The sequence below is a fragment of the Haliotis rubra genome, unplaced genomic scaffold (assembly GCF_003918875.1).
Source record: "Haliotis rubra isolate DU_JTF1 unplaced genomic scaffold, ASM391887v1 Scf909, whole genome shotgun sequence".
Taxonomy (NCBI): Eukaryota; Metazoa; Mollusca; class Gastropoda; order Lepetellida; family Haliotidae; genus Haliotis; species Haliotis rubra.
The window spans coordinates 196,130-216,782 of record NW_025767645.1 but is presented as its reverse complement, the minus strand read 5'-3'; the positions used below and the strand labels follow the sequence as shown (position 1 = coordinate 216,782).

The following is a 20,653-nucleotide window of genomic DNA, read 5'->3' as shown; positions in this document are numbered from 1 at the left end:
TTCTAGAGCAACTCAGTGTCTTGTTCTAGAGTAACTCAGTGTCTTGTGTCTTGTTCTAGAGTGACTCAGTGTCTTGTTCTAGAGTGACTCAGTGTCTTGTTCTAGAGCAACTCAGTGTCTTGTTCTAGAGTGACTCAGTGTCTTGTTCTAGAGTGACTGAGTGTCTTGTTCTAGAGCAACTCAGTGTCTTGTTCTAGAGTGACTCAGTGTCTTGTTCTAGAGCAGAGTCTTGTTCTGAGAGACTGAGTGTCTTGTCTCTAGAGCAACTCAGTGTCTTGTTCTAGAGCAACTCAGTGTCTTGTTCTAGAGTGACTGAGTGTCTTGTCTCTAGAGTGACTGTGTCTTGTTCTGTTCTAGAGTCTTGACTAGAGAGTGTCTTGTTCTAGAGCAACTCAGTGTCTTGTTCTAGAGCAACTCAGTGTCTTGTTCTAGAGCAACTCAGTGTCTTGTTCTAGAGTGACTCAGTGTCTTGTTCTAGAGTGACTCAGTGTCTTGTTCTAGAGCAACTCAGTGTCTTGTTCTAGAGTGACTCAGTGTCTTGTTCTAGAGCAACTCAGTGTCTTGTTCTAGAGTGACTCAGTGTCTTCTTCTAGAGCAACTTGTTCAGTGCAACTCAGTGTCTTGTTCTAGAGCAACTCAGTGTCTTGTTCTAGAGCAACTCAGTGTCTTGTTCTAGAGCAACTCAGTGTCTTGTTCTAGAGTGACTCAGTGTCTTGTTCTAGAGCAACTCAGTGTCTTGTTCTAGAGTGACTGAGTGTCTTGTTCTAGAGTGACTCAGTGTCTTGTTCTAGAGCAACTCAGTGTCTTGTTCTAGAGCAACTCAGTGTCTTGTTCTAGAGCAACTGAGTGTCTTGTTCTAGAGTCTTGTTCTAGACTGAGTGTCTTGTTCTAGAGCAACTCAGTGTCTTGTTCTAGAGTGCAACTGAGTGTCTTGTTCAGCAACTCAGTGTCTTGTTCTAGAGTGACTCAGTGTTCTAGAGTCTTGTTCTAGAGCAACTCAGTGTCTTGTTCTAGAGTGAGTGTCTGCAGCTCAGTGTCTTGTTCTAGAGCAACTCAGTGTCTTGTTCTAGAGTGACTCAGTGTCTTGTTCTAGAGCAACTCAGTGTCTTGTTCTAGAGTGACTCAGTGTCTTGTTCTAGAGTGACTCAGTGTCTTGTTCTAGAGTGACTGAGTGTCTTGTTCTAGAGTGACTGAGTGTCTTGTTCTAGAGTGACTGAGTGTCTTGTTCTAGAGTGACTGAGTGTCTTGTTCTAGAGTGACTGAGTGTCTTGTTCTAGAGTGACTCAGTGTCTTGTTCTAGAGTGACTGAGTGTCTTGTTCTAGAGTGACTCAGTGTCTTGTTCTAGAAGTGTCTTGTTCTAGACTCAGTGTCTTGTTCTAGAGTGACTGAGTGTCTTGTTCTAGAGCAACTCAGTGTCTTGTTCTAGAGAGTGACTCAGTGTCTTGACTGAGTGTCTTGTTCTAGAGAGACTGAGTGTCTTGTTCTAGAGCAACTCAGTGTCTTGTTCTAGAGCAACTCAGTGTCTTGTTCTAGAGCAACTGAGTGTCTTGTTCTAGAGCAACTCAGTGTCTTGTTCTAGAGCAACTCAGTGTCTTGTTCTAGAGTGACTGAGTGTCTTGTTCTAGAGCACTCAGTGTCTTGTTCTAGAGCAACTCAGTGTCTTGTTCTAGAGCAACTCAGTGTCTTGTTCTAGAGTGACTCAGTGTCTTGTTCTAGAGCAACTCAGTGTCTTGTTCGAGTGCAACTCAGTGTCTTGTTCTAGAGTGCTCAGTGTCTTGTTCTAGAGCAACTCAGTGTCTTGTTCTAGAGCAACTCACTCAGTGTCTTGTTCTAGAGTGACTCAGTGTCTTGTTCTAGAGCAACTCAGTGTCTTGTTCTAGAGTGACTCAGTGTCTTGTTCTAGAGCAACTCAGTGTCTTGTTCTAGAGCAAACTCTAGAGCAACTCAGTGTCTTGTTCTAGAGTGACTCAGTGTCTTGTTCTAGAGTGAACTCAGTGTCTTGTTCTAGAGCAACTCAGTGTCTTGTTCTAGAGCAACTCAGTGTCTTGTTCTAGAGCAACTCAGTGTCTTGTTCTAGAGCAACTCAGTGTCTTGTTCTAGAGCAACTCAGTGTCTTGTTCTAGAGCAACTCAGTGTCTTGTTCTAGAGTGACTCAGTGTCTTGTTCTAGAGTGACTCAGTGTCTTGTTCTAGAGTGACTGAGTGTCTTGTTCTAGAGCGACTCACAGTCTTGTTCTGGAGTGACTGAGCGTCTTGTACATACTGATCTTCATGTAGCTTGAGTGTTTCTTTTCCTTTTAAAGAGTCTTACTGTAGAGCATCTCAGTTTCTTGTTGTAGACTGTCTGGTTTTGGTGGAGAATGTCTGAGTGTCTGGTTGATGACCATCTGAGGGTCTTGTTGTTGACTGCTAGAGTGTTTTGGTGTTGACTGAGGGTCTTGTTGTAGGGCGTCTGAGCATCTTGTTGTAGAGTCTGAGGGTCTTATTGTAGAGCGTGAGGGTCTTGTTGTAGAGTCTGAGGGTCTTGTTGTAGGGAGTCTGAGGGTCTTGTTATAGAGAGTCTGAAGGTCTTGTTGTAGAGCATCTGAGTGTCTTGAAGAGTGTCTGAGGGTCTCTTGTTATAGGTTTCTGGAGAAGTCCTGGAACAAGCTGAAGGAGCAAGTGGAGAATGCCTGGTCTTGTTGTTGACCGTCTGAGTGTCTGGTTGTATAAAGTCTGAGTGTCTTGTCCTGTTATAGAGTTCTGGAGAAGTCCTGGAACAAGCTGAAGGAGGAGATGGAGAAGATGGTGCAGATCCACCAGGATGCAGCTGCCAACTTTCTGAAGCAGATGGACGACGTCAAGAAGTTCAACGAGGCCCAGACTACAAAAAAGAAAGCTGTATGTTCTTGCCAGTTTTCATGGATTGAGTTAATAGCTGAGAATTTTCAGTCTTGATGGAACTTGTCTAAATAAAACACCCACACCACCAACCGATTGTCAACAGGAGTAATGTAATTCACTTGAAACACAGTAGCACAATAAATAACTCAGCCACATGGCTCACTTGGCATCTGTCGCAACCATTTTGTCTTTTCTAAGTTTGCCAAAGGGTTGACAAGTCTCCGTTCCAGGGCCCCGTTCCTCAAAGCGATCGTAGCGCTACGACTGTCGTAATTCTATGTTAAAGTATGGGAGTTACGATCACCTTAGCGCTACGATCGCTTTGAGGAATGGGACCCAGATCTAGTTGTGGGGATTGGCTGATCTGGATTCAGCAAAATCATCTTTAATTTAATACAACAGATAAAGACATCACACAAAGCTGTGGTTAACAACAACTGAATATCATACGTATATGTGTCTGTTTGCAAACATGTTGATCACAGGTGAACAAAGTAAAATCCGTTTTCTTGTTTTTCAGATGGAAGAAACTGTGAAAAAGTATCAGAGCAACAAGAACAGCTTGTATTCACGATGTATGAATGTAAGTTCTACCACCATCGTCATCTTGCCTAACTCTCCCAGTGGGTTCCTGTTCAGGATATGTACCCAGTACTTCTTCCTATGTGCTTAGAATAAGTCTCTCATACCTCCTGCATGTCTCTATGTGCTTAGAATAAGTCTCCCATACCTCGAGCTTGTCTCCATGTGTGCTTAGAATAGGTATCTCATACCTCGAGCTTGTCTCAATGTGTGCTTAGAATAGGTATCTCATACCTCGAGCTTGTCTCTCTATGTGCTTAGAATAGGTATCTCACACCTCGAGCTTGTCTCTCTGTATGCTTAGAACAGGTATCTCATACCTCCTGCATGTCTCTGTGTGCTTAGAATAGGTCTCTCATACCTCCTGCATGTCTCTGTGTGCTTAGAATAGGTCTCTTGTACCTCGAGCTTGTCTCTATGTGCATAGAACAGGTATCTCATACCTCCTGCTTGTCTCTCTTTGTGCTTAGAACAGGTATCTCATACCTCAAGCTTGTCTCTCTATGTGCTTAGAACAGGTATCTTATACCCCTGCATGTCTCTCTATGTGCTTAGAATAAGTCTCTCATACCTCATGCATGTCTCTGTGTGCTTAGAATAAGTATCTCATACCTCCTGCATGTCTCTGTGTGCTTAGAATAAGTCTCTCATACCTCCTGCATGTCTATGTGTGCTTAGAATAGGTCTCTCATACCTCTTGCATGTCTCTGTGTGCTTAGAACAGGTCTCTCATACCTCTTGCATGTCCCTGTGTGCTTAGAACAGGTCTCTCATACCTCGAGCTTGTCTCCCTGTGTGCTTAGAATAGGTTTCTCGTACCTCCTGCATGTCTGTGTGTGCTTAGAATAGGTCTCTTGTACCTCGAGCTTGTCTCTCTATGTGCTTAGAATAGGTATCTCATACCTCCTGCATGTCTCTGTGTGCTTAGATTAGGTCTCTTGTACCTCAAGCATGTCTCTCTATGTGCTTAGAACAGGTATCTCATACCTCAAGCTTGTCTCTCTATGTGCTTAGAATAGGTATCTCATACCTCCTGCATGCCTCTGTGTGCTTAGAATAGGTCTCTTGTACCTCTAGCTTGTCTCCCTGTGTGCTTAGAACAGGTATCCCATACCTCATGCTTGTCTCTCTATGTGCTTAGAACAGGTATCTCATACCTTGAGCTTGTCTCTATGTGCTTAGAATAAGTCTGCCATACCTCGAGCTTGTCTCCCTGTGTGCTTTGAATAGGTATCTCATGCCTCGAGCTTGTCTCTCTATGTGCTTAGAATAGGTATCTCATACCTCCTGCATGTTTTCGTGTGCTTAGAACAGGTATCCCACACCTCGAGCTTGTCTCCCTGTGTGCTTAGAATAGGTATCTCATACCTCGAACTTGTCTCTCTATGTGCTTAGAACAGGTCTCTCATACCTCCTGCTTGTCTCTCTATGTGCTAGAATAGGTATCTCATACCTCGAGCTTGTCTCTCTATGTGCTTAGAATAAGTCTCTCATACCTCATGCATGTCTCTGTGTGCTTAGAATAAGTTTCTCATACCTCCTGCATGTCTCTGTGTGCTTAGAATAAGTCTCTCATACCTCCTGCATGTCTATGTGTGCTTAGAATAGGTCTCTCATACCTCTTGCATGTCTCTGTGTGCTTAGAACAGGTCTCTCATACCTCGAGCTTGTCTCCCTGTGTGCTTAGAATAGGTTTCTCGTACCTCCTGCATGTCTCTGTGTGCTTAGAATAGGTCTCTCGTACCTCCTGCATGTCTCTGTGTGCTTAGAATAGGTATCTCATACCTCCTGCATGTTTCTGTGTGCTTAGAATAGGTCTCTCGTACCTCCTGCATGTCTCAATGTGATTAGAATAGGTATCTCATACCTCCTGCATGTCTCTGTGTGCAAGTCTTATCCCATACCCCGAGCTTGTCTCTCTATGTGCTTAGAATAGGTCTCTCATACCTCCTGCATGTCTCTATGTGCTTAGAATAGGTCTCTCATACCTCCTGCATGTCTCTATGTGCTTAGAATAGGTCTCTCGAAACTTCGAGCTTGTCTGTCTAAGTGGTTAGAATAGGTATCTCCTACATTGTGCTTGTCTCTCTGTGGGGTTAGCATAGGTCTCTCATACTTCGAGCTTGTCTCTCTATGTGCTTAGAATAGGTCTCTCGTACTTTGAGCTTGTCTCTCTGTGGGGTTAGGATAGGTCTCTCGTACTTCGAGCTTGTCTCTCTGTGTGGTTAGAATAAATCTATCCTACATTGTGCTGTGTGTATTCCTGCTAGGACTTATAGGTCTCCCATACCTCGAGCTTGTCTCTCTATGTGCTTAGGATAGGTCTCTCGTACTTTGAGCTTGTCTCTCTGTGTGGTTAGGATAGGTCTCCCATACCTCGAGCTTGTCTCTCTGTGTGGTTAGGATAGGTCTCTCGTACTTCGAGCTTGTCTCTCTGTGTGGTTAGGATAGGTCTCCCATACCTCGAGCTTGTCTCTTTATGTGCTTTGGATAGGTCTCCCATACCTCGAGCTTGTCTCTCTATGTGCTTAGGATAGGTCTCTCGTACTTTGAGCTTGTCTCTCTGTGTGGTTAGGATAGGTCTCCCATACCTCGAGCTTGTCTCTCTGTGTGGTTAGGATAGGTCTCTCGTACTTTGAGCTTGTCTCTCTGTGTGGTTAGGATAGGTCTCCCATACCTCGAGCTTGTCTCTCTATGTGCTTAGGATAGGTCTCCCATACCTCGAGCTTGTCTCTCTATGTGCTTAGGATAGGTCTCTCGTACTTTGAGCTTGTCTCTCTGTGTGGTTAGGATAGGTCTCCCATACCTCGAGCTTGTCTCTCTGTGTGGTTAGGATAGGTCTCTCGTACTTTGAGCTTGTCTCTCTATGTGCTTAGGATAGGTCTCTCGTACTTTGAGCTTGTCTCTCTGTGGGGTTAGGATAGGTCTCTCGTACTTCGAGCTTGTCTCTCTGTGTGGTTAGAATAAATCTATCCTACATTGTGCTGTGTGTATTCCTGCTCGGTCTGTTCTGGTGTGGATATATGTGGAATGTTTGTTTTATTCAGTGCCCTGGTCGGTCCTCTCTGTGTCCTGTGACAGATCTATAGACCAGTGTTCAAGCAACTCATACAAACAGCTCTTACAACAAACAAATGTTTCAAGACAATCAATATTCTCTCGTGTGTGGTTTTCCATTCTTACATGATTGCATTTTTCTTTGTTTTGAAAATGTTGTGGATTCATTGACCTTTTAGCATAAGTTTGTTAACTACCACTGTGAATATAAGTTTAGCTCATATTTGGTTGTACTTAGTGCCCGTTTATCAGCCGTTTAATCACTCAAGGCTGTTATGGTGAATATGATACATCTCATGATGCTGTCTTGATTTTCAGAATCATAAAAATTACAAAGACAAGTGTCGAGAGAAGGACAGTGCGTCAGACAACTACAACCTTCAGCGGTCCACTGTCACAACTCAAACCAAGGACCTGGAGAAGGTCAGCATCATGGGGCCTATAGTTTGGCATGAAATGCATGTGGACCCAGTATTAAAGAATCTGTCTATGTAACTGTCAACAAAATAAACAGCAGAACGCTGAAGGCTTGCAGAGGGAGGGAGCCAATGACCTGTAACAGCGGCAGCGTTGGGTCATGAAGGTCAACGTTCGTCAATGTAGGTCAGCTATGCTGATGACCCTGATGTCAAAAGAATCTAACTTTGGATGCCTACCTTTTTGTACAAGGTTTTGTTGATTGGTTGTTGGTTTATTTTTCACAGTTTTTAGCACGATGTTCTTTTTCATGCCAAGAGCAAAAGTTGTACGTTTCATGTAATCCGACACCTTATAAATCGGTTTGCTACGTTTGCTCTCTTTTAAAAAAAATTAAACACATTGCTAGTTAAACGTTGAGCATCATCTGAATAAGCTTTCATGATGACAGCTAGAAGTAGTCAATGTGAATGATCCAAACGGTCTATCACTGTGCAGTGCACAGGTAACTATCATGAACTGCACGTGCATTTACCTTTATGACCCAACACTACCGCTGTTACAGGTCATTGGCTCCCTCCCTCTGCAAGCCTTCTGCGTTCTGCTGTTTATTTTGTTGACAGTTACATAGACAGATTCTTTAATACAAATGCATAAAATCGGTGATTTACAATGTGATTAGGTTGTCTGACAAAACATCCACTTGCACAGTTTGAGATCGATTGGGTCATTGGATGAAGAGATATTTACAAAAAACTGCATTTCATGCCAAACTATAGCTACGACAACTCCACTGAAGGATATCTCCTGCTGTCACAATCTCAAATTGAACCCACATGGGTACAATGAGTGAAGCACATTTCTGGTGTCCCCTGTCGTGATATTGCTTGAATATTGCTAAAAGCGGAGTAAAACCAAACTCAGTCAGTCAGTCAAATTGAACTGTTTGATATCTGGTCTTACATCCATAAATCCAAAGCAAGAATTTCAAAATAACAATATTAATGTGTGGTCAGGTTGCTGATGAACAGGTCTTAGATTCCAATGTTAGTGTTGCTACAATATTCTGAATGTAATGAGCTATGTCCCACACAACTACTGTCACTGCAATATTCTGAATGTAATGAGCTGTGTTCCACACAACTACTGTCACTGCAATATTCTGAATGTAATGAGCTATGTTCCACACAACTGCTGTCACTGCAATATTCTGAATGTAATGAGCTATGTTCCACACAACTACTGCCACTGCAAGCACCAGTTTTCTGAATGTATTGAGCTATGTTCCACACAACTACTGTCACTGCAATATTCTGAATGTAATGAGCTATGTTCCACAAGGCTGTTGTGTAGATAAGATATTTTTCCTTATCCTGACTCATGCTCTTTTGCTTGTCTTCTTCTTCTTCCGAACATAGTGGAACACTTGTATCTCCTTAATTGAAGCTCCCTTCAATGTAAAATCACTAATTGGTACTCACCACGAGTTGCTCCCCTTTGTTCCCCTGGCAGGAAAAGGTGTCGCCACCCTCTGGCCATGTGCTTCACTCTCTCCTTCTTCGCCCAGTGAGCAGGATGTGAGAGCGCCTCGTGTCTCCTTACACACCATATCCTTTGATATTTTCTTAGTTTTTACCTCTCTTAGGTTACTATAGAGGTATAGCTAGTATCCTTCACTAATTTGTATTGATTATTTATCAGTATTTCTACTGTTTATTCACGTGTGTTCGTGATTGTTCAGCTAGCTTTACGTTGATGAAAATCTGTACTATTTGTAGATTACGTTTTTCTGCCTCTGATCCGCATGTAATATGCCCTAGTTGTTCTACGCCGTGTGCGTTTGATTCACGTTGCAGTTACTGCATTAATTTATCTCATTCTGCATTTAATAAATATCATCTTTGCGTCTTAAGACGTGCTGCAAATAGGTCACGCAAACAAGGGCAAAACATGGCCGATAGTCCAGATATTCCATCCAGTCAGCTGCTAGCGATCGACCCCCTCCCGTCTGGTGTTCTGCTAGAGACCCCATCGGTAGAGGAGCGTGGGACGCAGTCTGTTACCTCGAAGAAGAAGCGACCGGCCTCCCCAGACATCCCATCATCGCCAGACCAAGTCCAAGAGGGTCTCAACGTCTTCTCAACGCAGACTTAGGACCCCAGGGCAGCTTGCAGACTTCAAAGGAAATCACGAAGACAGCGAGAACTTTCTCAGCCGAGATCGTTCCAGCCGCAGAATTGGGCCTCTACGATGATCAGCCGATAATCATCCCCGACTTACGGCACAAGAAGCGACCGGTGTCAGCGACTGTGACTTCAGCAGAGATCACCATGCAGCCTGATGCCTCTACACTGACGTCGGACGTTATTGATGTGGACCCCACCATTAACACCGCAGAGAAGGTGCCGGCGACTTCGTCACAGACCATCCCGGAGGACATGATCGCGACAAATTATGACCATCATGGAGGACCGCTAGAGACTGCAGAAGCAGGGACGGGAGCCTGCGAAGGCTCCAGCGTGAACAACACCCAGAGGCACCCCCGTCAGCGTAGCAGCCAGGACGATGTCACCTTCGCCGGCGAAGGAAGTCCGGACCACCTTGGACATGAAGGACCTAGATGTACAGTAGCGAAGGCCTTCGCTGGCGGGGATAGATCATCACCATCTTCGATTTTAGTCCCTAGATATGGACTCGGACCATCAGGCGTCCACGGAAGCCAGCGAAGGTCATATCATCGCTCCCCGGACCGGACGCAAATGAAGCTTAGCGCGAAAGGCATTCGCGAAGGACACATGAATCCAGATCTTCATCATCTAGAAGGACATCGAGGGACTATAGAAGAGCTTCGCGAAGCTATCAACGTTCGCCTCACAAGTCTCCGAGAAGATCATCCTATAGACGATCTCCGCTTCGTTCATCACCATGTCGATCACCTTTCAGGTCACCACATAGAGCTGCGCACAAGTCAACTAGATCGCCACAAGCATCACCGGACGTAGAGACAGCTACACGCAGTCCCGAAGAGCATCAACCGTTCATTAATGATGATGGTATTTAGGATGATGGAGGAATCATTTTCTCCGATGCAGAGATACGGTATTGGATGGTCAATAACCTAGATCTCTCATCACCATCTAAAAGTGGCAATCACGAGCGCAGACTTACTTGATGAAAGAAGGCGATGCAGATCGCGATCACACTACCCGATCGACCCGATCGCGACAGTGCCACCACAGAATCTAGATGCAGCATTCCAGAAAGCTACGAAAGTTCAGACACCACATCTGCCAAACTTTCATGCCAAGAAGTTCTCCACATAACATGGACCCTTCTACAAAGCCCAGGACATCGATGAGAACTATAAGATCATCAGCGATGTCAAGAACAAGATTTACAAGATGGATGATGCAAGTTGGCTCATATAGAAACCATGGCCGAGGCGGTATGTTCTTTGGGTTAAATAGATCTAGGGCGATCAATGAGACTCTTATCACTAGATTTCGGGATACCACGGCTGAAGATGATAGAATGATTTACTCTGCCTTACTTATGCAAAAGAAGGATCAGCAGTTCTTAACGGATCATCTTACATCTGTTTCAGCAGCACTGACCTTAGCTTCGTCGTCAAGGCCTCCTCGCTTCCTGCAATTGGGGTGAGAACTTTACAGCCCACTTTATACAGCCCGTGGTCGACAACATCCATCTTTAGCGGAGAAATAGACAAAGTCTCCAAAGGAAGTCACTAAGGATTCCAGGGAAGTCCTTATGATTAAATCGATGGACACACTAGCCAGCGTCATTCGTCCAGACTTCACAAAGATACTCAGGGAGATCTAAGTTCACGGGCCTACAAAGAGCAAGAGACAGGAAGATAGCCAGTTCTAGAGGTAAAGATTCTTTTAAGGTAAGCCCATATGGCAACTATAGAGGAGGGTCAGGAAGAGGCAGGACACCCAGAGGTTCCCGCAACTATAAGCGCTGAAACACAGGTTCGAAGCGACTGGAGTCTTCCACCCCAGCCGTTCCAGTACAACCATCACAAGTGGGTGGGCGTCTCCAACTACACTGGGAAAACTGGGGAATATTGCAAGACCCTTCGTCTCCAACATTCTTCAACCACATTTTATCCCATTACAGGCCAAGCCTCGCTGACAATCAAACCCCACAAGTTAGGATTTACAAAGCAACAACTACCAAAGTTAAGAGAGGCTGTTTCATCACTCCTAACCAAACAGGCCATAGAAGTAATAGATCAAGCAAACATCGAACCAGGTTTCTACTCCCCAGTTTTCCTAGTTCCCAAGGAAAACTCCAAGGAGAAATACAGACTCATCTACAACATGAGCTTTTTCAACAAGAATTATCTCGCCAAACCACACGAAGTTTAGCATGATACATTTACCTCAGTTCGCCAGATGATTAAGTCCTATGGACTACATGGGCAGCATAGATCTACAGGATGCCTACCTGCACATCCCTATTCATCCCGATTCAGGAAATACCTACGGTTTACTCTAGAAGGGCTACATTACCAGTGGAAAGTACTCCCCATTGAATATCATCAGCCCCCTGGCTATTCCACGAGGATAGCGAAACCGATTATCACCTTTCTACATCGTCAAGGGGGGCTACGCGAGTGCGTTTTACCTCGACGACGGGATACAAGTAGATCAAGATCCACAGCGTCTCAAACTACAGTTAAATTACATCATAAAGCTACTAACACAACTAGGATGGTTAGTAAACTTACTCAAGTCGGACCTAGTACCATCGCCAAGACCTGCAGTTCCTAGGTATATTGATTTATCACAAATCGCAACCCGTATCGTTGTACCAGAAGACCGTTGGCTCAAGATACAACAGACCATTCCACCAGCTCTACTCTCTCCGTTACCACTTCGACAATGGCAGAGCCTACTAGGTCTTCTCACATCAGCCCAAGACATGACTGTCACAGGCAGATTACAGTTACGTCCCCTACAGGTCCTCATCAAGCACATCTCAGCGATGTACAACCATTCAGTCTACCGAAACATCTCAGACCTCATCTACTATGGTGGACCAAGAAATCGAATGTCTGCGAAGGGATTTGTTTAGCAGAGCAGGAATTCAAAACCCATCTATATGTAGGCCAGCGTCGGCTCCAAGGTTGGGGAGCTCATCTCGCCAACCCCGCGATATCAGGATTATGGAATCAGCAAGAAAGCAAACTCCATATAAACATTCTAGAAATGAAAGCTGTAATCAACGCCATTCTACATTGGAGCACATTTCTACAAAATGCGCACCTAATGATCCATACCGACAATTCGACAGTGGCGTTCTACGTAAACAAGCAAGGCTCAACGAGATCGCTGAACCTTTTGAACCTAAGCTTTCAACTGTTCGATCTAATACAAGATCTAAATCTACATGTCAGAGCAGTTCACATTCCCGGGAGCCAGAAATGTACTAGCAGACGCTCTCTCTCGGCCTCATCTACCATCACCGACAGAGTGGATGATCAACAGGGAAATATTTGCACAGATAATCAAGCAATTAGGAGCGCCGCTAATAGATCTATTCGCCACACGATTCAACAATCAGCTACCGACATTCGTGTCACCAGTCCCAGACCCTCAAGCTTGGGCAACGGACGCTCTAAGTTTATCATGGGAAGGCCTCAATGCGTACGCGTTTCCGCCGCCAGCAATAATACCTCAAGTATTACAGAAAATCAGACAAACACAGAGCCTACAACTCACTTTGGTCGCGCCCTACTGGCCGGCCAGAACATGGTTTCCCATACTAATTCAAGAAATCGGTCAACCAGCACTGGAGCTACCCAAGCGCTCAAACCTGTTAATTCATCCTCACACCAAACAAGTGCACGGAAACCCAGGAGTGTTCCAACTACACGTATGGACTGTATACAAATGTGTTTAAACAAGAGAGGATATTCTGCCAGGGCGGCAAAAGCAGTTACGCTTGCTTTACGTTACTCAACTCGTAACTTGTACGACGACAAGTGGCACAGTTTTGAAAATTATGCAGCAAAGAAAGGTTTTACAGCGAGAGATGCTTCACATCCTCAAGTGGCAGACTATTTGTGTTACCTTCGCCAAAACAAACATTTAAAAGGTTCAACGATATCAACATATCTTGCCGCGCTTAGTTCTGTGATCACCATGAGAACGGGTGTCAAGTTGACAAGATCTCCAGAGTTACTGGCCTTACTACGGGCATTCCGATTGGAGGATTAAAAGCGGAAGTTCCACGCCCCAGCTTGGGATCTGAATATAGTGTTACAACACCTCACTAGTGAGGTTTATGAACCGTTGGAATCGACAACTTTTGAATTTCTCTCACAGAAAACACTATTTCTGCTATCTCTAGCCACGGCAGCAAGAATGTCCGAAATTCACGCTCTAGATTACGAGAGGATACAGTTTGATGACAATCATAACACAGCGCACCTCGGACTAAGATGGGATTTCATCGCTAAAAATCAACTGCCAGGTCAACCAGACAGGTTATTCCATATCCCGGAGCTATCCTCTATTCTCGGATCACAAGATACACAAGACTTATCACTGTGTCCAGTCAGAGCTCTCAAAGTTTATTTACGACGATCCAAAACAAGGAGAAGATTTCTCAAACGTTTATTCATCCCCTTATCGCCAACGAATCAAACAGAAGTGTCACGGACCACAATATCTATTTGGATAAGGACTGTCATTCTCCGTGCCTACAAGGCAGCAGGCTTGGACCCACCAACAGCATCAAATCCACATGAGATCAGGGCACTGGCCTCCACCCTCGCCTCTACACGGTAACTGTTCTTTGAACACGATTATGGAAGGATGCTATTGGAAATCTAACATGGTGTTTGCTAATCACTACCTGAGAGACATCACTACAGAAGATGTCTCTGGCATTCACCATTTCGGACCATTGGTCCTCGCTCAGCAACTGACAGTCCCTCGTAGGCGTTAACTATTACCCTCACAAGATTAATATGTATTATATACATACTTATCTAGCTTATAACTCTATGGAGTTCTAGGGCTATGTATATATTCAGCTTAAGTTATTCAGCCTTAAGCTTATACTGATGATATGTTCAGTTATTCAGTGCCTCTATCAGAGTCACTTATATATATATATATATTATATGTATTGTTCAATATATTAATAATGTAATTCCCCTTTAATGGCATTATATAACCTATGGTTTTTTTAATACAGGAAATATCCTAAGTCTACGCCTTCATGAAGTTCCCGTAGGGGATATTACAGTTATATCTATACAAAATCACTAATTATAAATCCAAAGTATTCTGTTACTCCCACCTCCGTTTCCGTAGGATTCTACAAGCAAAAGAGCATGAGTCAGGATAAGGAAAAATATGTAATTTTTGGAGTAAAATTGATATTTTATACTTATCCTGACTCATGAGGTTAGCCCTCCCATCCTCCCCACATAACACTTTGGATTTCCCTGTAAGTTCAAGTGTTGGGCTCACAAAATCAGGAGAGAGTGAAGCACATGGCCAGAGGGTGGCGACACCTTTTCCCGCCAGGGGAACAAAGGGGAGCAACTCGTGGTGAGTACCAATTAGTGATTTTACATTGAAGGGAGCTTCAATTAAGGAGATACAAGTGTTCCACTATGTTCGGAAGAAGAAGAAGACAAGCAAAAGAGCATGAGTCAGGATAAGTATAAAATATCAATTTTACTCCAAAAATTACATTATTGTCATCAGGTGAGTGAGTGAGTTAATATTTAGAGTTAAATTGGCAATAACTCAGCTATATTATGTCTAGCACAAGTTTAATGTTAATATGATAAACCTGAAACGTTTGTGGTGAAGATTGCAAATTTGCCATGTTGATACAAACGTGTTGAAGGACGGATGCTGAGTCAGCGGATTATACGTCAATTCATCTTGTTTATTCCAGGCAAACAAGGCAAAGGCAAGGGCAGAAGATGAGGCTGTTAAAGCAGGTAATAAAGTTTGTAACTATGGCAACCATATATTGCTATTTATATTACTTTGCTCATTTTAGTGAACATTTGTAGTCATTTTGTTATTAGACAGGATGTGAAATTAGAAAATGCCAAGGTAAAGGGTGGTTAGTATCTTAAAACTACTCCTTGAAGTAGAAGTTTAATGATTAGCAGTTTCATGAACATCATAAACACATTTATGGAATCAGAAGGAAGTGTGTGATTGTTATCTTCATTACACAATATGTCCAAGGTGGCATTGAATTCCTGCTGATACTTGCCATCTTTCTTCGAACTGTTGGGCTATCTTCTTCCACTCTTCCTCTGTTGTAGATGTCTTGAATACCTATCTCTGTAGGCACTGCAAACTAGGGTTACCATGGTTACCAAGTGCTGAACTGATGTAGCTGCAGGCCACACTGGTCACCGGTGGTCAGGTGTCTTAATGTCGGTGCGAGTTTCAACCCTGCCTCCAAAGAGTGTCTGTGATTGGTGCCTTCTCTTGTTCTTTCTAGAATTTAATTTTTTTCAATGGGTTTGACTGGCATCCTCATGTAGTTCTTGAACTGAGTTGGATTGTCTTCCTTCAACTTTTGGACAAGATGGGAGTACTGGCAGTGGTCATGTCTCTTCGAAGAATATTCCACTCTCGTACCCAAACTTCACGCCATCAACGCCGCCTTCTCCTTCACTGAATGCGCCCAACCATGGTCAAGCCGTAATATCCTGTATTTCTTGGCAGGTTTCCAACTGCATGGCAAGGACCGAGTCATTTCAGTGTCCATCTTCTCTAGGTGTTCTCAGTGTCCATCTTCTCTAGGTGTTCTCAGTGTCCATCTTCTCTAGGTGTTCTCAGTGTCCATCTTCTCTAGGTGTTCTCAGTGTCCATCTTCTCTAGGTGTTCTCAGTGTCCATCTTCTCTAGGTGTTCTCAGTCTGCTGTTCAAGCTCAGAATGACGATCTCAGTCGGTCGCGGCCATCTTCAAATTTTTTTGGTGACCAATTGCGAATAAGCCTTGGTGAGGTCATATAGGTCTCGATGTGATCTTACATAATGTCGCCATAGTCGTACTTAAGTCGCACAGAACTCACATAGACTCGCACTGGTTGTAATATGGTCGTACTCGATCGCACGAACAGTCGCAAGTCAGTCACAGAAATTGTCCGGTTCGTCTCAACTCAGTTGTGGCTGCTCGCAGGGAAAATCTCCAATACTGTTGTATCACAGTATGATCGTATCGCTCTCTACTAGGTCTCAACTTGCTCTCTCAAATAACGCTTTTTGTCGTAGTGGGATCGCACAGCAGGCCTGATGTAACCGGAAAGTCAACTCAGACCGGCTGCGATCGAACTGGTCGCAATGATCGCGTTCGGTCGTATACCGGTCGCGGCTTGGTGGCCTCAACACCTGAGAGATAATAACATTTTGATTATAATTAATACATATCTAACGACCAACCCCAAGAACTACACAGGGTGTTGGAACTGTTTCCAGAGCTTGATGACTTCCATGGTCCATGTATCTGCTTTTATGTTGCTTCATCATTTTAGAGTCTGACTTGTATTTCCAGAAACAGCATACAAGAGTTCCTTGGATGCCCTGGAAAGTGCACGGGATCTTTGGGAAAAGGAGATGCAAGCAGCTTGTGATGTAAGCCCAGCAGAGTTATCTCCCCTGTGTTGTAATATTTACAAATAGATCTTGACAGAGAATGTTGATGTTGATTCATGTAACATTGTGTATGCAATGGTTGTAAACCAATCACCTTTTGTAATTTGTATATGTATATGTGATGTTTATCAAAAAGATCGGGATTATAATTGGTGTTTAGCCACTGCTTTATGTTTGTTGTAAGAGGCCACGGAGGGGATCTGGTTGACAGATGTCGTCATATCCCAATTATATAGATCAATGCTCACAATGTAGATCATTAGTCGAGACTCATGTATTTGATTCCCCACATGGGTACAATGCATGAAGCCCTTTTCTGGTGTCCCCTGCCATGATATTGCTGGAATATTGCTTAACTCACTCATTCAACTTCTGGAATGTCTCTCAAAGAAGTTCCCCGTGTTGAGTCCCGAAGGTCCTGTTTGCTCTGGGGCAGCTAGAAAGTTTTCACTTTCACCAAATGGTGCTGCCAGAGATTTAGCTTGTACCAGCATGCAGTAACACCTTAGGAATTCTTGTGATAATGTTGCTGAAATATTTTGAAATATTGCTGCAATAATGTTGGAAACAGTGAAATACCATAGAAAGGTGATTGATGTATTTCCAGAGTGACTGATTCATGACATTACGGACGTTGGACTGAAGTTTGAGTTTTACTGGTCATCTCTTGACAGTACAAACAATGTCAATTGTTGATGAAGTCTTTACTAATCTGTTGTTTTTTTCAGGTGTTTCAGAATTTGGATCATGAAAGAATCAAATTCCTGCGAGAAAATCTTTGGGTTTCTCTCAACGTTGATTCCCAGGTTGCCGTGGAGATTGATGACGTGAGACAAATACTTATGTTCAGAATTAGCACGTGATCTTGGGTTAGATTTGGCCTGTAGAAACCTATGCTCTTTAAGGTGTGAGTTAGTTGCTGACCTACTGACCTGGCCAGGAGTGTGACATCATATCCATTTAACGTTTTGGGCTCAGCTTCTTCCATGGCAGTCTTGTCTGGCAACAGGGGCGGTTAGGTAGCCTAGAGGTGCTATATGAAGTTGTCTGGCAACAGGGGCAGTTAGGTAGCCTAGAGGTGCTATATGAAGTTGTCTGACAACAGGGGCGGTTAGGTAGCCTAGAGGTGCTATATGAAGTTGTCTGGCAACAGGGGTGCAGGTTAGGTAGCCTAGAGGTGCTATATGAAGTTGTCTGACAACAGGTAGGTTAGGTAGCCCTAGAGGTGCTATATGAAGTTGTCTGACAACAGGAGGTGCAGTTGTCTGACAACAGAGGTTAGGTAGCCTAGAGGTGCTATATGAAGTTGTCTGACAACAGAGGCGGTTAGAGTAGCCTAGAGGTGCTATATGAAGTTGTCTGACAACAGAGTTAGGTAGCCTAGAGGTGCTATATGAAGTTGTCTGACAACAGTTAAGGGCCTAGAGGTGCCGGTTAGGTAGCCTAGAGGTGCTATATGAAGTTGTCTGACAACAGGTAGTTTTAGGTAGCCCAGAGGTGCCTAGAGGTGCTATATGAAGTTGTCTGACAACAGGGCGGTTAGGTAGCCTAGAGGTGCTATATGAAGTTGTCTGACAACAGAGGGCAGTTATGAAGGTAGCCTAGGAGGTGCTATATGAAGTTGTCTGGCAACAGGAGCAGTTAGGTAGCCTAGAGGTGCTATATGAAGTTGTCTGACAACAGGGGCGGTTAGGTAGCCTAGAGGTGCTATATGAAGTTGTCTGACAACAGGGGCTGTGTTAGGTAGCCCTAGAGGTGCTATATGAAGTTGTCTGGCAACAGGGAGCGTTAGGTAGCCTAGAGGTGCTTATATGAAGTTGTCTGACAACAGAGTGGGTTAGGTAGCCTAGAGGTGCTATATGAAGTTGTCTGACAACAGGGGTTAGTTAGGTAGCCTAGAGGTGCTATATGAAGTTGTCTGGCAACAGAGGTTAGGTAGCCTAGAGGTGCTATATATGAAGTTGTCTGGACAACAGAGGCAGTTAGGTAGCCTAGAGGTGCATATGAAGATGTCTGGCAACAGGAATGTTACAGAGTAGCCTAGAGGTGCTATATGAAGTAGCCTAGAGGAAGTTGTCTGACAACAGGGTAGCCTAGAGGTGTTAAAGTAGCCTAGGAGGTGCTATATGAAGTTGTCTATATGACAACAGAGTTAGTTAGAGCAGCCTAGAGGTGCTATATGAAGTTGTCTGGACAACAGGGCAGTTAGAGTGGTTAGGTAGCCTAGAGGGTGCTATATGAGGTAGTTGTCTACGACAACAGTTAGGGCTAGAGGGTTAGGTAGCCTAGAGGTGCTATATGAAGTTGTCTGACAACAGAGTGATTAGGGTAGCCTAGAGGTGCTATATGAAGTTGTCTGACAACAGGAAGGTTAGCCTAGAGTGTAGCCAACAGAGGTGCTATATGAAGTTGTCTGACAACAGGGGCAGTTAGGTAGCCTAGAGGTGCTATATGAAGTTGTCTAGGACAACAGGGGCTAGAGGTTAGGTAGCCTAGAGGTGCTATATGAAGTTGTCTGCTATATGGAAGTTGTCTGACAACAGGGCAGTTAGGTAGCCTAGAGGTGCTACATGAAGTTGTCTGACAACAGGTTAGTTCAGGTAGCCTAGAGGTGCTATATGAAGTTGTCTGACAACAGGGCTATGAAGTTGTTAGGTAGCCTAGAGGTGCTATATGAAGTTGTCTGACAACAGGGTGGTTAGGTAGCCTAGGAGGTGCTATATGAAGTTGTCCTGACAACAGTAGCTAGAGTTAGATTGTAGCCTAGAGGTGCTATATGAAGTTGTCTGACAACAGGGCGGTTAGGTAGCCTAGAGGTGCTATATGAAGTTGTCTGACAACAGGGGCGGTTAGGTAGCCTAGAGGTGCTATATGAAGTTGTCTGACAACAGGGGCAGTTAGGTAGCCTAGAGGTGCTATATATGAAGTTGTCTGACAACAGGGCGGTTAGGTAGCCTAGAGGTGCTACATGAAGTTGTCTGACAACAGCAGAGTAGGTTAGGTAGCCTAGAGGTGCTTTATGAAGTTGTCTAGGAGTGCTATATAAGAGTTACATCTGACAACAGAGGTTAGAGTAGCCAACAGGGACAACGGTTAGGTAGCCTAGAGGTGCTATATGAAGTTGTCTGACAACAGGTTAAAATTTAGGCAAGTTAGGTAGCCTAGAGGTGCTTTATGAAGTTGTCTGACAACAGGGGGTGGTTAGGTAGCCTAGAGGTGCTATATGAAGTTGTCTGGCAACAGGGGCGAGTTAGGTAGCCTAGAGGTGCTATATGAAGTTGTCACAGCAACAGTTAGGTAGAGTTAGGTAGCCCTAGAGGTGCTATATGAAGTTGTCTGGCAACAGGGGTGGTTAGGTAGCCTAGAGGTGCTATATAAGAGTTGTCTGACAACAGCAGGGCGGTTAGGTAGCCTAGAGGTGCTACATGAAGATGTCTGACAACAACAGCCTAGAGGTGCTATATGAAGTTGTCTAGGTAGCCTAGAGGTGCTATATGGAATTTGTTGTCACAGGTGCTATATGAAGTGTCTGACAACAGGGGTTAAGAGCAGCTAGAGCAATGGAAGTTGTCTGAGTTAGGTAGCCTAGAGGTGCTATATGAAGTTGTCTGGCAACAGTTAAGAGTTAGCCTAGAGTGTTAGGTAGCGTGTTAGAAGTAGCCTAGAGGTGCTATATGAAGTTGTCTGACAACAGGTGCTATACTTAGGAGCTGTTAGGTAGCCTAGAGGTGCTATATGAAGTTGTCTGGCAACAGGGGCGGTTAGGTAGCCTAGAGGTGCTATATGAAGTTGTCTGACAACAGGGGCAGTTAGGTAGCCTAGAGGTGCTATATGAAGTTGTCTGACAACAGGGGCGGTTAGGTAGCCTAGAGGTGCTATATGAAGTTGTCTGACAACAGGGGCGGTTAGGTAGCCTAGAGGTGCTATATGAAGATGTCTGACAACAGGGGCGGTTAGGTAGCCTAGAGGTGCTATATGAAGTTGTCTGGCAACAGGGGCGGTTAGGTAGCCTAGAGGTGCTATATGAAGTTGTCTGACAACAGGGGCGG

General features: G+C 44.2%; 1 protein-coding gene across 9 annotated transcripts in view; it reads left to right on the top strand.

The window, feature by feature from the left end:
* LOC124264093 (proline-serine-threonine phosphatase-interacting protein 1-like) overlaps positions 1 to 20,653 on the top strand; it is a 112,751-nt gene that overhangs the window by 63,870 nt on the left and 28,228 nt on the right. For all 9 annotated transcript variants that reach the window (XR_006895041.1, XR_006895042.1, XM_046698819.1 and 6 more), the window contains exons 4-9: positions 2,739 to 2,880; positions 3,404 to 3,466; positions 6,841 to 6,945; positions 14,884 to 14,929; positions 16,504 to 16,583; positions 17,333 to 17,431. Coding sequence is in view for 7 of the 9 variants with exons in the window: in XM_046698819.1 (XP_046554775.1) it covers positions 2,739 to 2,880; positions 3,404 to 3,466; positions 6,841 to 6,945; positions 14,884 to 14,929; positions 16,504 to 16,583; positions 17,333 to 17,431 (535 nt within the window). In the remaining 2 variants the exon portion in view is untranslated. The remainder of the gene's footprint in view (positions 1 to 2,738; positions 2,881 to 3,403; positions 3,467 to 6,840; positions 6,946 to 14,883; positions 14,930 to 16,503; positions 16,584 to 17,332; positions 17,432 to 20,653) is intronic.